The sequence below is a fragment of the Eleginops maclovinus genome, chromosome 2 (genome assembly GCF_036324505.1).
Source record: "Eleginops maclovinus isolate JMC-PN-2008 ecotype Puerto Natales chromosome 2, JC_Emac_rtc_rv5, whole genome shotgun sequence".
Taxonomy (NCBI): Eukaryota; Metazoa; Chordata; class Actinopteri; order Perciformes; family Eleginopidae; genus Eleginops; species Eleginops maclovinus.
The window spans coordinates 26,186,416-26,204,334 of record NC_086350.1 but is presented as its reverse complement, the minus strand read 5'-3'; the positions used below and the strand labels follow the sequence as shown (position 1 = coordinate 26,204,334).

Here is a 17,919-nt window from a genome sequence, read left to right as displayed (position 1 = left end):
TTCTTTGGTACTGTATAAGTACTTTAAAAGTTGCTGTTATAAGGCACACATTTAACAAGTTCAGACAATGGGGCAAAATGTTGTTCAGTATTCTAATCAGTATCAATCAGTTATGCAGAAATGTCCTACATTGTGAAGTGTGTGAATGTCAGCTCTGAATAACAAGCAGAGCCAACACACACACACACACACACACACACACACACACACACACACACACACACACACACACACACACACACACACACACACACACACACACACACACACACACAGGATAGAGAGAGAGAGGGCGTGGACAAAATACCAGAAACACCTTGCAATAACATTCCCTTTGTTCTAACTGCACAGATCTCAGACTTTAAATTCAAAATTATTTTACATATATTTTTATTTTTTAGAGTAATTTAAAATATTATTATTGTAACTACTTTTTGGTGAACTTTCTCTCCTTTTTCTGTAATAGTTAAAAGGGTTACCATTTGATTCACGCACCATTATACCAATGCACATTTCTTATATGTTTACAGGTACTTGTAAATAATCCTGATTGTATATCAAACTGTGTTTTTGCCACATAATTCGACATCATACAATAATGTTTGTGGTGCAGCATTTATTACTCACAATTAAAATACAAAGGCAGCTACACAAGTGAGTCATTAAGCTGAATAAGTCATGAATCAGCTTTAGCAAAGGTCACACTAGTCACAAATATCATTTATGTGTAGGTTTTTATTACACAGCAGCATTGTGAATTAGACCTCACTCACAATAACTGCACAAATCTAGACATTAAATACTCCCACAATCAAGTGGAGTTTAGAAATAGGAAGTTTATTGAATCTATGCCAAAGTCAGTAGGCTAATGTAAATTACGGCTTTAGAGTCACTTTGCAGCAGGTGCTTGTTAGCTTTATAAGTAAAAACAGGAAATGATAATTACTCTTATTAGTATTTCAAAGTGGAAATAATTTAAGATAACAATTATTCTGAAGTCGTTAAGTAGCATAAAGGATTTAAGTAATAAATCAAATAATATCAAGTACTTTTAATGATGCACTCATTTAAGGAACACTAGCATATTTTCAATATCATTTATTAAAGCATGGTAGAATATCAATTGAACAACCACCAGAAGCTCTAACATGTGATGTCATGTATTTCTATGTACGCTAACTTGTTTAAATGTACTCTCTGAGCCACTGTAGAGAATATACGTAACAAGGTTTAAAGGTTTTGCTGTCATTCTTAACCTTGAAAAATGCCTCCGTCATATGGCATGACTGTCCCCTGTCGTACACTCCTTTTTATAACTGATGGCTGCAGGGATGACTCATACAACCTGGTAATGAGTTAACATTTTACCACTTTATTTTTAAAGAGTTTTTGGTTACCGGTAGCTGCCTGAAATAAGATCTGTAGTTAATACAAGATTTTCGCTTTTTGTTTTATGACATAAAATACACCAATAAATAGCACACTGGTGAAGCGGTTGCTAACTCAATGAGATTACTGAACATCAAGCGGAACATTAGCTACCTTTAGCTTAGCGGTGGTGACGTGTGTTTTGTTTGTCGCCTAACGTTGACTTTTTTAATTCTGACGATGGCATTTAAGCCTTAACTATTATAAACGTGGTGTTAATATGTGGAGATGATCCTGCTGTGTTTTCCACAGAGCTTATTTTCTGTAACATTCTGAAAACCAGAGGGAATGCTAACTTTTTAGCTTTTATATTGTTAATATTTACCACCATTTCCTCGGTGAAGAAAACAGGCCTGTCTGTCTGTGTTCCTTTGCTCCGCTGTCCTCACATCCCCAGACTTACTTTGGTTCTAAAATTATAATTACTCTACTTTTACAAACAGTCATTCAGTCAGGCAGCTTTCGGATATTTATTGCAGGTCTTGTGTTGGATATATGTATGGTTGGACTCTTTGTCCCTCAGGCAGGTTGCAGTGTAACATCAGAGCCAACTGCACCACCTACTTGAGTGCAAAAGCAATGCAGAGTATTTCTAAATCATTTTATCCAATAACAGCAACAAAATGCATCGGTATGAAGTGATTTGTAAATATGAATTAAACGGTTTTCTTTATTTTCGTTGGTGAAATTGGCATCTGACCTATTTTTTACCCTTCAAGGAATCAATAAGCAGAACAGAAATTGGAAGCGGAATCGTTAAAAATCCAAACGATACCCAACCCGTTTCATCACCACTCTATGGTCTGCCCTCACAGGCCTTGTTAATGTGCATGCTTGCTGAAACCATCACTAATATTTCCTACTATAGAATGCCATGTTAGGCTAAAATCAGAAATACTTCCATCAAGGTATACTTTCCCTTGGAGTGAAGTCAAATGATTGGTTTGGCTTTCAACTGTCCCATGTTGTCTGAGGAGAGGGACACTTGAGCGGAAAAGTAGGGTTGTTGTTTCCGAGCAGGCAGCTCCTCATCCTCCTCCTGCTGCTGCTGCAGACTTTGGATACAGTCATCCCATAATGAGCAGTGTGGATTCAAGCAGAGGGAGAGACTGTTTATAAATGTCTTCAGAATGATATCGTCTCAATAATTCAGCTACCTCTGTGCCAATTGCAGACTCTGCTCACTCTGCACAACAGTTGGTATTCAGATGTGATCTTCCTCTGCAGGGTTGTACAGAATGTAAAACAAAAATCAATTGAAAGATGCTTTCTATTTAACATTTGAAAATGCGTAGCAGCAGGTAGATGCTGAAACACTGCAACAACATACCATGCAGAGAATAAACTGTACTGCTGATAGTGAGATGATAAATCGTCTACAGATGTATTCCATCAAGGCAGTTATCTCTAATATCTCCAGATGTGTTTGTTTGTAATTTAGAAATTATGGAATGATGGACTGCTTTATGGCAAATGTCACCATTTTCTTAAATTGAATACAGCCAGTAAAAAACACAGAAGACACGCGCAGGCCAAAGCACCAGAAGGCTAACTTGCTCTGGGTCTGCTGCTTGAACCCTGAGAATTTCAGAGACTCGTGGCAGAGTGTTGAAGATCTGCAGCCTCTGTCCTCTGTGGAATATCCGGCTTTTAGAAAGCTTGTCAGCCAAATCCCCGTTAACACACCAATGATTAGGTGAGATAACGCTGCCATAGAGACTTGTTCATATACAGCAGGTTACAGGGCTGTGCAGAGGCTCCACTAACATGTTATTAATAACACACAGAGACGTCATGTTACCGGTATCACATATTATCAGCACACTTAAACGGAGCATGAGTCTATTTCAGCATACTGCCATAGATAGCTTTAATTAATGAGCTGCAATAAACTACATTTCAGCATTTAAAGCCATACTTTAGAGGTTATTTTAGTGAAAGTAACTCAAAGTAACGCAAAGACAGAGACAGTAATAATGTTATGTTACTTATTACTTAAAAATGTAATAAGTAATGTGTACTGTATTACATTTTGGAAGTAACTTGCCCATCACTGATCAAATTGCAATACGGATAAAAAAGCTGAAAAGCTGCAGCGACATCCTGGCTTATAAAAAGCATTCTACAGACTTCACTAAACATCATTTTTTTAAAGGTCCTCAAAAAAAAACCACACTGATCATTTTAATATGTGTTTTATTAACATTGAGAGTAATGATAAAGAATCGTTCAATCTCTAAAAATATTGTTAATTAAATTGCAATTTGCTATATCAGTTATAATCGCAGTTATTCCAAATCGTGCAGCCAGTCAAGATTATGAGTACAATGTGACAAAATAAATAAAACCTTTACTCTTTGCAGGGTAGTGGTCCCAGAGAGCAGGGTTCAGATGGGGAGGGGAGATTGTCTGTGGGAGAGAAAAGGACAATAACAGTCAGAGCAGACGAGTTCCAGTCCCTGGGGTCAGGGCTGAATGTCGTTGATCTTCCTCTTGCGGTAGTTGAGGACGAGGCTGGAGGCGGTGAGCTGCGAGGCCCGGCCCTTCTCCCAGCTCTGGAAGCTGTTGAGACCGCTCTGCCCCGACGAGAACAGAGCCTTCTCCAGACAGTCCAGACGCTCCACCAGCGCTGACGTGTCCTCGTTGTACGCGTTCTGAGAGGAGTCCATGTTCCGTCTGAAGCGGCCCATGAACGTCTGGATGAAGGACAACACACAAGTTAGAGGGAGGACAAAGACATACAGGGTACTGAGGGAGTATCGAGGTTAGAGTTGCACAATTAATCCATTTAATTGGAATCGAAAGATGGACGAGTGCTTGTTTTAAAACTGCAGGCAGCCGTCTGAGGCTAAATATGTGTTAAAACGCCATTTTGGATGAATTATTGGGACGTTTCAGAGATATTTTGGTCTTCATATCATACGTTACAGATTTTAAAATATTTCTTTGATAGAGATCCTTGTAAAAATTCACCACAATAAATATTTTAATTTAGATCTCATGAAAATAATGATGCAAAAATGATGAATGTCTCAGTGGAAATGACCGCAATGAGTATGTTTTTCCAAAAAGGAGCAAAAAAAAGAAGTTACATTGAGGTCTCTCTTCTGAGTGACCTAGTTTGGAATCCAGCAGTCTCCTGTGATCTGTTAAACTTCAGATATGTATAAATTCAGGTGACTCGCGTTCAAGTAAAACCATCTTGAAAAAAACGTAACCTCAAAATATTGGAACATAGAAGTTGTGTCCAAACTAATTCTAACATTTTACAAGCACAGCTGTTGCTGTACAGTCGATAAACATCTATTCAAATCTAAATCCTAGTTTGCAAAATTATATTTTTGTTCTTTCAGCCATCACAGTTCCTAAATCACATTTTAAAAACAGCCTGAGAAATGTAGTTAGTTTATATAAATGTATGTAGCAACAGCAAATAATAGGAATGATTACTTTTCAGATGTTTTATACCTTTGGAATGATTTGGTCGTGTCAATATTAGATCACATGGAAATGGGTATCCATATCAAGTATTTATTATCTACTGGTTACTTCTAACCACAAGGTAGACCCTTTTTCCCCTTCAAGTGTGTGATAACCTTGTTGGGAGAAGTCTTATAGAGTGCATGTGTCTGTCAGACAGTGAGATTAGAGATAATCTGCCTGGCAACAGCCGCAGCAGACACCCAGCAGTCGGCCATGTTTCATGATGTGATTGCTCCCTCTAGCTGTGATGACTGAAATGACGCTGGGTGTTTGGTTTTGAATCGGCGTTGTGTCTGTTGAACTGACATTTTTTAGCAAAACCTCTGGAAAATGCAAGATTTATTTATATTAAATGTTATCACACAGTTAATGAGAAACTAAAAATAATGGTGTTTGGAATTGCAAGGTTTGTTTCATGAAAAAACAAAGCAATAATTGTTATGCTAGGCCGGAAATGCTACTGTGTGCATCACAGCCAGTGCTTATGTGCGATATACACTCTATATATTTTACAATCTTATATTTTTCACAAGTTGTCGATGTTATTATTCCTGGCTCCTACCATTATTTTTATCTCTTTTCTTTTTCAAATACTGATATTTTATTTACCATGGATGTGTACTTATTTGATTTTAATTAACGTGTGTATGTGTATTCTTTGTATTCTTGCCTTTAATCTGCATTATGCTGTACACTTCCCTGCTGTGGGGGGAAGTAAAGGATTTCTGATTTCTGAAATTCAAACAGATTCTTCCTCTTAATGCAGCTGTGACCACTTTCCTGTTTTACACACTTTATGTGTAACAAAACAGTAAAATATCAACATTTTAGTAGGGCTGAACGATTAATTGCATTTGCGATAATATCGCGATATGACAAAATGAGATTTTCCAACCGCAAAGGCTGCGATTTGACTGGTCACGTGATTTGCGAGCGAGCCGAGTGGAGCCGAGCGAAGCCGAGCAGGCAGGGAAAGAAGTCAACGCTGCGCTTGAACCTGTTGCACAATGGCCTCAGGCTCGTCAGAAGAGTGCACGGCCGGAAGTTTGGTACCAAAGAGGGGCGGCACGTCAGTTGTGTGGAATTATTTTGGCTTTAAAAAGGGAGATGCTGCGCAACGTCAGGTATTGTGCAGAACGTGCCTCACTACTGTTGCTACCTCACGAGGTTCACGATTGTAAGCACGATTGATTTATTGCTTGTGTTTGTTGAAAAATACATGAGAAGAGGACCTTGAAAAAATAATCGCATATTAAATCGCAATTGCAATATTGAGGAAAAAAATCGCAATTAGATTATTTTCCAAAATCGTTCAGCCCTACATTTTAGTGGTTACAGTTATTTACTTTCTGGTGCAGAGTGTGTTGAGAGGGATAAATGAAGTATTTATCTCTGTACGTGGGCAGATCAAAAAGTGCTAATGCTCAGAAAGGAAATATTTGCTAACAGCATACTGTACAGCTCCGGGAAAAAGAAAGAGACCACTCCAAATTGTCTTAAATCTTGATCTCTGCATGTATGGCAGCCATTCCAGTGTGTGTTCAATTCCAACACAGAGAGATGTTGTCAGTAGTTTATAGAATACAATAAAATAAAAATAAAACATTTAGCTCAAAGACATACCTATAAATAATACAACCAGAGGAACTGATAATGCTGAAGTGGTCTCTTCCTTTTTTCCAGAGCTGTAGTTTGTTTATCGATACATGAACATGAAATTGGCCAGTGTTGTAAACTAATTCCACATTGTCAGTGTGTGCTCTGCAAAGGAACACACATTTACCAGCATTACCAAACAATGTCCTTTTTACTTTTCAGTAAAGCTCTGGTGACGTCAAAGTGGAAATTGGATGAGAAGCTTGTTTTGGCCGTGTCCATCATAACAAAGACAGAGAGGGTAACTGCTTTAAGCGGATTGGCCGGGCAGAGCCTGGATGTTGCAGCCGGTGAGTGTGTGACTTTTATCTCTGTAAGCGCAGTGTCCTCGTTTCTCTACGGCTGTCAGACCGAGCGCTGGAGCTCATTCCTAAAAAGCAAGCATCATCTGGTTGGCGTTGAAAACAATATGAAATAGTAGTTCAGGGCGGTATTCCGTTTCATGGGATTTTTTTACCATATTATATGAATTTTACAATACCGGTGAAAAAATGGTTGTGACATGGTGAAGGTGCTGTAGTCAAGAAGCTCTTGTTTTATTTGTTTCGATACTTGAATATTATCTGTGTAGTGCACCTTGTCTTGAAGCGCGGGTTAATATTAATGCGAGTAGCACACCTTTTTTATTTGTTCTACTTTTGTTTAGATGTCAAAGGTTAATAGTAATGCAAGTCCCTCACTTTTATTAGTGTGAATACTGTGTGTACCTTGGCTTGAAGCAAGGTTTATATTAGATTGCACATTTTTTAATTCTGTGTGAAACCTTTGTTTGAAGGTCAATTAAATACAAAATGCCGGGGTTTACATTTATAAACCGTGCTCAAGTTGTTGTCATGTGGTACGTAATGTTTGTACAATAAAAAAAGGGTATACTTTTTGCAGTTGTTCCATGCATTCATGCTGTAACAAAAACATTTCCCAATTTGGGATGAATAAAGCATTCTTCCATCCTTTTTTTTGGTAGGGTTTAATAAGTATAAATGTCTGAATATTTCCAATCATTGAAAAATAAATAAACACAAAGACCAATATCATTTCTAAAAATAACGCTACATACGTTTTTTTGTCCAGCCCTATTAAGTAGCTAAAACCACTATATAAAAGGCAATGGGTGATACTAGCCCGGCTTAGAAAAGTGGTGAACTGCTGTCAAGAAACCTTAAGGGAGAGCTAGGAGCATCCTTTTGGGAAAACAGTTGGGTGGGGGGGGCTCCCTACATCTCTTAGACACAAGGCCTAAGAGATGTAGGGAGCTGTGTGTGGTTCACCTGCAGCAGCGTCTGTGCGATCTCAGGGTTCTCCGGGCTGTCGAAGTGCAGCATCTGGGACCCCAGGCCGTAGTAGTACGGCCCCATCTTGTGCAGATCCACCACGTTGGGGTCAGCGTTGAACACGGTCCTCCAGCCCTCTCTGTACACCTTGGGAAGCTCCACTGACAGAACCCTCCTCTTCTTCTCATACAGACCCTTAGACAGCCACAGAGGGAGCTCCATCTTTGTACCCTGAAATATCAGAAAGGGTCCTCAGAGGTGGAGTAGGTGTGAAGACCCCTGCTCTCTGGGGGCCATATTACAGGGATATGGGTTGTGGTTTCCTCGAACAACATATTGTAATTGCAATATCAGACAAAATCATTTTAATGAGTAAGTTTTTCCAAATTGTGGAGCCATACATAGCATAGGTTACAGTTGTAAAATGAGGTTAAGTTAACTGTTTTATAATTAAATAAAATATATGTTATTAAGTCAAAGTTTCCGTATTTTCCGGAATTGATTTCCTGAATATTAGCCGCACAAGCTAAAATTAGGGGAAAATCCTGTTTTGTTCATACATTAGCCGCACCGGACTAAAAGCCGCAGGTGTTTTAATGTTAATTACCATATGTAAGAATATGTCGTCAGCGCCCTGATGGACAGTCCTTTTCGTTTCATAAATCTGTGACACCAGGATGGTCCACCTCTGAAATTTTCTATCTTCATTTCGGTGGCGACTGTTTTGGCTTTCAGTCGGATCTGCACAGTTGAAACACCTCGCCCGTTTGCTCTCTGTGTGTTCACCCAGTCTTCAGTAAAGTCTTCAAGTTTGGGCCATCTGCTTTTATTACCTCTGAAAGCTTTTTTCGTCTTTTTGGACTGAGCCAGTTCTTCATGCTGCCGTCTCCAACGTCTCACCATTGATTCGTTTATACCAAGGGTAAATGCAGCAGCTCTATTTCCCTCGTTGAGAGCCAAATCGACTGCCTTTAATTTAAAAGCTGTTTGCCATAATGAGGGTTTGTGGATGAAAGCTTCTTTGCTCCTGTAATACTCGTCTTGCTCTTGCTAATCTAGTCTCTTTTTCACGCTAATTCGTACGGCACTACTTTGCCTGGCGGACGGACATGTGACCAACATACCACTCTTTTCCTCCGTGACTGTGTGTCTGATCACATGCCCTTCCGACAAAGTAGTGCCGTACAACAGCGGAACAAACCAAAACAAAACCTCTTACGATATCACAAAAATCATGAAAAATCCATAGAAAAGCCGCACCGGACTATAAGCCGCACAGTTCAAAGCTTGTGCAAAAAGTAGCGGCTACGGTAGTAGAATTCCATTTCCATAATATGTGAGCAGGGCTGGGCGATAAAGAAAAAAACATATGATATTTCTGATCAAATACCTCAATATTGACATTGCTGTGAGATAGATGTAGATTATCCAACTGGAGCTAAAAATAATTATTTTAAAAATCTACATTTCACTAAATAACCAACAGAAATGTCAATATCAGGCTGAGTGGCAGGCAAGCTGAACAGCTCAGTCTGGTACTTTCAGAAAAAAAACACATGACTTTGCTGTGATTCCGCCTTTAAAACCAGGTAAAGACACTCAACGATATCTAATCTCATATCACGATATCAATAGATAAACTGACCAGCCTTATCCCCAGCCCTCTGGGGTGTCAAGTGTTCGGAATTAGTTCGGCCAACACATTAAGACCAGCAAACACATTTCATAATGCTAAATCATTTAAATGTCACAGCTGGATGCTCAGTAATCAGGTTCCAGTATCAACATTGAACTGTGATTTAACCATACAGAAATGACGACCAGGGTTATATTTAAAGTGTTTGCCTTTTTCTATCTTATTTTACTGGTTTGTTTCCTCGCTATTGATTGTTGTGTTTTCTTTGTCAGTGTAAGCATGTGACGTGTGTAATGACGTTCATGCCTGCTCTATTTACAGAGGTGGAAGAATTACTCAGATCTTGTACTTCAGTAAAGTAGAAGTACCAGAGTGTAGGAATACTCTGTCACAGTAAAAGTAATCTAAATGTTCCTCCAGTGAAAGTAGAAAGTACTCTCATCTAAATGTACTTAAAGTAGCGACAGTAAAAGTAGTCATTGTTTGATTGGTCCATTTCAGAATAATATCTCTGATATGTTTTATAATTATTGATCATTAAAGTGTTCTCAGAGCTGGTAAAGGTGCAGCTAGTTTGAATGGCTTTGTATACTGCAGGGTAGCTGCTGGATTTACTCCAGGTGAACTAAAGTCTGATTTAAGGGAGATTATATTTACCATCATTAATCCAGATCTGTAAAGTAACTAAAGGGATTAAATAAGTTAGTGGAGTAAAAGTACACCATTTAGCTCTGAACTGTAGTGGAGTAGAAGTAGAAATTAGCAAGTGAAGTACTAACCCCTCAACAGTACAGTACTTGAGTGAATCTACTTAGTTATCAGTGTTGGGCAAGTTACTTCCAAAATGTAATACAGTACATATTACTTATTACTGTCTTTTTAAAGTAATAAGTTACATTACATTATTACTGTCTCTGAACTGTAATGCGTTACACTACTTTTGCGTTACTTTGCTTTACTTTCACCAAAATAACCTCTAAAGTATGGCTTTAATGCTAAATGTAGTTTATTGCAGCTCATTAATTAAAGCTATCTATGGCAGTATGCTGAAATAAACTCATGCTCCGTTTAAGTGGGCTGAATAATATGTGATACCGGTAACATGACGTCTCTGTGTGTTATTAATAACATGTTAGTGGAGCCTCTGCACGGCCCTGTAACCTGCTGTATATGAACGAGTCACTATGGCAGCGTTAGCTCACCTAATCATTGGTGTGTTAACGGGGATTTGGCTGACAAGCTTTCTAAAAGCCGGATGTTCCACAGAGGACAGAGGCTGCAGATCTTCAACACTCTGCCACGAGTCTCTCAACTTCTCGGGGTTCAAGCAGCAGACCCAGAGAAAGTTAGCTTCTGGTGCTTTGGCCTGCGAGCTCTGCATTGTGAATCTGCAGCTCTGCATTGTGAGCCTGCAGCTCTGCATTGTGAATCTGCAGCTCTGCATTGTGAATCTGCAGCTCTGCATTGTGAGCCTGCAGCTCTGCATTGTGAATCTGCAGCTCTGCATTGTGAATCTGCAGCTCTGCATTGTGAGCCTGCAGCTCTGCATTGTGAGCCTGCAGCTCTGCATTGTGAGCCTGCAGCTCTGCATTGTGAATCTGTTTCTGCAGCCCTCTTAACCAATTGTAAACAGGCTTACTGAGTTACTATTCTACCTGCACAATTATTTCTCTGGTGTCGGAATGTCTCGTGATGTTTGTGATTTCTTAAAAAGACCACATCATTTCAGGTTAAAATGTGTTGTAACGGCGTTACTGAAAATTGTAACGGGTATTATATTACCCACATTTCAGAAGTAATGCGTTATATTACTGCGTTACAGCTAAACCTAATGCATTACTGTAACTCTGTTACTTTTGCAACGCGTCACACCCACCACTGTTAGTTACACCACTATTTACAATAACATGTTAGGTTTGTTATGATTTGAAAAGTGATTTTGCTCAATTGCAGCACCCCTAATTCATTTTCAACCACAGGAGGCACGTAAATAGGAATAGTTAAATTAGTTTTAGCGTATCTATCGTTTCACAGACATACGTAAATCGGGGCTATTTGATTATTTCTAAATAACTTGAATAAACTGACAACATTAAAACGATCAGGTCGACATTTTTCTCAGTCACTTTACTGACCTCCGGTATGTCCTGCGAGTCACTCGATTTATCCAGGAATCCCAGCCGGGGGAAGCTGCACTCTGTCCGGATAGGAAGTCTCTCATGTGAGAGCAAAATATCGTCGAGAGACAAGAAATTCTCCTCCATCCCCACCCCAGGTTGCACAGGCAAATATGACTGTGTGTCCATTTTTTGCCCAAATGAGGCCACAGTAGCTTTATATCAAATGTTATAATCAAAATATCGAGCAGAGTTCTCTTCTGTTGTGTTTACAACTCCTTCCTCTTTGCTGTTTTGGCGCCACGGCATGTTAACCAATCAGAGAGCGACGCTGTGACAGCCAGACAAGAGCAATCGATTAAATCTGACTCGAACTGAGTTATAAATACATTTAGTCTATTCCTATATTACGTATGTTTTGCTTCTTATAATAGATGTATTATCATTTGATTAAAAAGTGTTCTAAAAGCATTTTTGAATATACATTTTTTCGCATTAAATAAAAATAATACCCTTACAATTGTTTTCTACAGTGAAATAAATCAAACAAGGAAAAATAGTCCTTATAATAAAAAAAAAAGTGCTAGGAAAGGTTATAAACTAAATTTATAAATCATAACAAGTCAAAAGCCAGGTGCAATTACAAATTCAGCCATAAGAGGTCAGATTATTACCTCTTAAAATCTAAAGCCCCCTTTCTTCAGACATGGAGGATAAAAATGAGGAGGAATTCAAAAAGCTCTGCAAAGTCAATCTTTGATTTCCATTCACTTCAAATTTCAAATAAATGTGTTCTAGCTCTCTGTCCCGAGCATATCAGTTGCTGAATGAAAAATGACAGCCAGCCCATAAAATGATCTTGTATATTTCCATTTGTTAGGCTACCATCGCTTTACACGTTTAGACAGGACAGGCCAGTCATCTTTGTTTTTCTTTTTTGTGTACATTTTTAGTATTTTAGATTATTATTGATGTCATTATTATTACTCATCCCACAGATTGTACATTAAAGTCAGCAGATATATTAGTCGGTGCACCCAGGCAGGCGCCCATTTATGTCCTTGGAAAGTAAAAATGAATAATCAAGTAAAACCATAAATGAAGGTACTGTGTTTTTGGCTGTGTGTCTGAGCTGAATGAGCTGGCAGACAGAACAGTGAGCATATTGTCGCCGTAGCAGCAAACTGAGACCCTCATTAGATATTTTCACTTCACAAAATAAACAGACTAAAGAACACATCAATTCTCAAACAGATCATCCTCGTCCATTAGCTATGGGGCATGATAAACAGTGAATATTGTGAGTCACAAAAATAAGAAATGAGGTGCGCAGTTATTTAGCTTCTTACAGCCTTTTAGTATGCACCATAATATATATTGTTTATCGCCATCCTTGCTGAAGTTAACACCACCCTCTGTCCGGCCTTGGCAAGACTTGACTTTGACTATTGACTGTTGAACAGAAATGGTCCCAGCATTAGCTGGCTTGTAGTGTTTTCATATTAGATGTGCTATATTAAGGTATAATACTTTCCACCTCAAACTATTTCCCAGCACATTGAAATTCCACTAAAGCTCTATCACATGATGGGAGATTCAAATGGCAGCAAGAGGCAGATACTTAACAACATTTACACGGTTAAGTCACAAAGGAGGTCCAGGTTTACTAAACCAGAAATTCTCCATGAAAGACTGAAAAGTGATGAGACCAATTCACCACGCTGTGTGAGACTGAGCCCGACACCAGAACTGTGTATGATGCAGCTTTGAAGAACCTCATTATACTTTCTATTGTTTTCTAAATGAAAGTATTTAAACTGCATTCATCAACCATCACATTGAGATTTCATTAACATTTTTATGGCTAACAATTTCACGAGACATTCAGACAAAGAGCAACGTTAGCATCACTCTGTGGTTTATGGGAGTCTCCATCAGTTTTGAATTATCTCCACTAAAATATCCGTCTCTTTATCTGCATGATGCTATTGTATAGACAATTAGTATATGGAGTCGCGCATAAGTACATATACAGTCCTTAAAATGCCTCATATAAAGTAGTGCAGTGATAACGACCCGGAAGTTAGTGTCTCAATGTATCCCTACAGAAAAAGCAATGTGATTTTTCCATTGGATTTCAGCAAAAAATAAGATGTGTGGCAAACGTTTACGATACTTACCGTCTTGTCAGCATGATAATCTCCACATATTAACAGCACTTTATGATTGTTTGAGTGTAGGCTGGGTACCTGGACTCATAGTTCAGGTCTGGACTCAAGTCCAGAGGTTCAGGTTCAGGTCCGGACTTATGGCTTGTGTGAGTAACTAAAGTGAACTTATTGTAAGCTAATTATTAATTGAAAATAAACTCAGCTACACTTCCAAATATCCAATATGGCGACCACAGCAGCCCACGCTGTCCACTATGTCTAAGCCAATCACATCACTAGCTTCCCTCGACGTCACACAGATCTCGCGAGCAGTTGCGATATTTTTGCGAGACTTGGTGAGTTCAGTAATGGCCGCCATATCAGAAGCCGACACGATGCTTTTCGTCTTTTCTCAGCCCAAATTTCTCGATCTATGGAAGGTTTTAGATGGTTTAGAATAAAAAGTAGAATATACGTAAGTGCTAGTTTTTTTGCGAGTCCAAGTGCCGGTTTCCGACATTCCAGTTTTAACCGGACTTGAACCGAAACTTTTTACAAGTCCAGTACCAGTTTGGCGTACCGGTACGCAGCACTATTTGAGTGTGTAAAACCTACAAGTAAAACGGTAACCTGCGCTTTACCACCTCTAAGCTAAGGCAGCTAATGTTCGGCGTGATGACATTTAGCACTCTCATTGTGTCACTTGTTGGCAACCACAGATTTTATGACACACAGAAGCTTCAGACATTCACCAGTGGGGTAATAACTGATGTTTTTTTTCGTAGAACCAAACGTTAAAATATCCTAAGCTTGCTAGAGCTGTAATTTCAGGCATCTAACCAAAAGCACACAGTAAAAAAAGATTGGCCAGGGAAAAGATGGGGTAAAATGCCTACCAATTTCCTGATTTTAAGACTCAGTCCTGCACCACACTCAATGAAGGCTCTCATGATAGAGGTCCCCACAATGGACCGCTCTGACTGTCATCCATCTATTACAGGAAGTTAATATCCTTATGATTACACTGAAAAAACAGAAACATTGACTTTAATTAAATGTATTATGTCAACAAATTTCACATAACTGTATCAGGTTAGTTAAAAGCATTACTATTAAGTTGAATATTGAATGTTAGATATTTTATCTGTTTACATAAAACATTAAATTCAAGTCTCAGTTTTTCAGTACACTTTGAAAGCAGAGCAGCCCGTTTTGAGTAATGGTTAACTACCAACCTATCACATCCAAGGCGGGTCTCCTGTCAGCTTCAGAGCGCCACAGAGGCCCCTTGGGGGAATGACTGCATTCAATTGTGTTACATTTCATTTCCTGGTATTAATAACCCCTAAAAAAGTCACTAAAGAGCAATGAAACAAAGGAATATAACTAAGAGATGACGCCTTCAGCACCCATAACCGTTTAAGTGCAAAGTATTCCTCATGAATTACAATGATTGATAGATTAAAGGCTGCCAGACAAACCTTTTTCCACAGACATACATACATACTGTAGGGAATGTTCATTTATTCGAAGCCCAGGAGTCGATTCAAAAGAAACGAAGTGAAGCCCCTCTTATAAGTTTTAAAAGGAGTATTTAATAAAAGGATGCAGCAGTAGGTACACGCGTCCACAGGCCGCTGAATGAGTGGAGCTCATTAGTAGTTACTGTCTGGCGGTACAATATTAGCTTTATGCTATCTGAGGCTAAAAACAACATCCGGTAATACTACCGGAATTGGACAAATATGATCCGTCCAGAAACAGTGAATTATCTTTTGGTGTTCCGCTCCAATATATTGATCATTTCTAACAATACAACTCTTCCAAGGTTAGCAAATTGTCTGGATTCCTCAAATGACACTGCCAATAAAATGTAATATGTACTGTAGCATCGGCTGCTAGTCTCATTGAGGAGTAGTAACTTAGGAAGATCTCAGCTCTGATCGGTGATTTCCTGCCAACATTTAAGATTTCGTCTGAAATATCCCCGGAGGGTTTCCCTGAAAGCACCTTTGCACTCAGACTCTCACACAACGACTAAGCCAGGGGAGTCCAAACTACGGCTCGGGGTCCAACTGCGGCCTGTGGTCCATTTTAAAAAAAAAAAAAAACTTTTTAAAAATTGTTTTTTAGAATATATAGACAATACATAAGACAGAACATAAACATCAACAAGACATTTAAAAAAAGTACATTAAAACTCACATACACAACATAAATAAAAATTAACTACCCAAACATGTAGGCAGATATAAAAGGCTTCCATCCGTCTCCCAGCAGAGGAACTCATCTCCATATTGCTGACCCAAAGTGCTCTCTAGATCTGCATGTTCCAGATAGTTAAGGAAAGGGCCCCATACTTTTTTAAATAGTTCTTGTTTTCCTTAAATTGAAAAGGTTATTTTCTCTAATGAGACACATGCAGACAGTTCTTTTAGCCATTTACCAATTCTTGGACTATTTACATTGTTCCATGAAAGTGCTATCATGCGTTTTGCCTGCAGCAGACATTCATTTAAAAAGATTTGTCCTTTCTTCCTTATGTTATATTTTTTGGGGTAACATCCTAACAAAAAAAAAATTGGGCTCCATAATTAACCACAATGATAAAATTTCTTCTATCACATATCATTTATCTCCTACGGAAGAGGATTAGGGCCACATTCTGACTTTAATCTCAGAATTCTGACTTTTTTAAAGTCAGAAAGTACGGGTTCCTGTAGTGGCCCAACTTCAGTGAGAGACTCATGTTGCAGTAGGCCACAATGGAGGACGTCAGTGAGTTTCTGCGCGCCAGAGGGTTCGAAGAGGAAACCATATTGAAACTGAAGGAACAAAAGGTGAATAATGGTTTAGTTCGTTGACAGTGACGACTAACCAAGACCAACTGCCGGGTGGTTTCATGTCATGTTTCTGTAGAGACTGAATTAAGTGTGTTTAACAACACAGCTAGCTGCTAGCTGAGAGCCTGACAGCTACCGTTGACCTGACTGAGCCAATATATCGGTGGAGGGGAGACACATATCGCCCTCAGTACTGTAGCAGTGTTACCGCAGGTGTTTGGGTCATTGTCCTTTACCCCATGATCTCAGAATTATCAGCATATAAATATGAATCCTGCTGTACTGTCTGAGGGGGATTAAAACAGCAGGACAGTGTTGGTCATTTTATCTAGTATGTGTTGCTGCATATCAGGTCAGTCTCTAACGGTAACGTTACTGACTGTATCTACTTCGGTCTTAAAAGAAAGTTGCGCATCGAACTTGTGTCCACAATCTTATTTATTTGCCTCTTGGAACAATTATGACACACCTTGAAAAGGTGTTCTCCTAGTCAGGACCGGCCCTGACCAATGTGCCGACCTAGGCAAAATTTTGCTTGTGCCCCAATCATGGCCCGTCACTACCTCTACCCTAAACCTTCGGGTAAACAGGGAAAGTATAAGTTTCCGTTTTTTTCTAAAGTACCATCATGGCAAAAATGTTGTCTTTTTAAGGGTTAATATTCTTACAATTAATGAGTGTTTTGTATTATGAACAGGACTGATTTGGTCTGCGAAATGGCTAAATAGTGTATATCGATATACAACGATGTACAAAGGTTGACAATAGTTATACAATGTGCACAAAGTCGATTGTGTTTTCTTTTTTCTTCTTTGCAGATTGACAGTGATGTCATTAGTCTCATGGATGATGCCAGTCTTCAAAAATACATCCCGTCCTACGGCGACCGAATTGCCATTTTTAATTATTGTAGAAGTAAAAAGCCCACATCAAAACGAAAAAAAAGGGCTTTTAGAAAAACTGAGGGAAAAAATCACACTGAGATCGGAAAGCTCTCCAGGAACCGCATCAAGTACAGCAACAACAACAAAACTGCCAAAGAAGCTGAAAGCCACAAGACATATTGAAATAGGCTGGATTCAAAGCGACACTAACACAGCCAAACAAGTAAGGGCAAAGCAATGAGGTGGCACTAGAAAAATAAAACTATCAACTAATGCTGGTTTGAAGGAAATCCTTGAAACAGGAAAGGAACTATTTTTCCTGATGGAATATCACCTAAAGGACCTGAATCAGAGTTCGAATTTGGGGTGTGGGATTTTAAACAAAACTGCCTAACAGCTGAAACGTGCCCTTCAATTAGCACAATGAATGAAACTGTGCAAATGACAATGT

General features: G+C 39.0%; 1 protein-coding gene across 1 annotated transcript; it reads right to left on the bottom strand.

Moving 5' to 3' along the window:
• Nucleotides 1-3,607: 3,607 nt before the first annotated feature.
• Nucleotides 3,608-11,895, bottom strand: gins3 (GINS complex subunit 3). Its single transcript, XM_063900277.1, has 3 exons — nucleotides 11,610-11,895; nucleotides 7,836-8,069; nucleotides 3,608-4,124 (listed from the first exon to the last, which is right to left on the bottom strand). Exons 1-3 carry the CDS (start codon nucleotides 11,778-11,780, stop codon nucleotides 3,894-3,896), a joined length of 636 nt encoding a protein of 211 aa, XP_063756347.1. The 5' UTR covers nucleotides 11,781-11,895; the 3' UTR covers nucleotides 3,608-3,893.
• Nucleotides 11,896-17,919: the final 6,024 nt, after the last annotated feature.

Bases quoted from the DNA above. Each gene is read 5' to 3' on its own strand.
- gins3 (XM_063900277.1), bottom strand. From the start codon at position 11,780: ATGGACACACAGTCATATTTGCCTGTGCAACCTGGGGTGGGGATGGAG. The intron at 8,070-11,609 runs GTCAGTAAAGTG...CTGATATTTCAG, and splicing joins ACTCGCAGGACATACCGGAG to GGTACAAAGATGGAGCTCCC. The intron at 4,125-7,835 runs GTGAACCACACA...TCCTTCATCCAG, and splicing joins TCGCACAGACGCTGCTGCAG to ACGTTCATGGGCCGCTTCAG.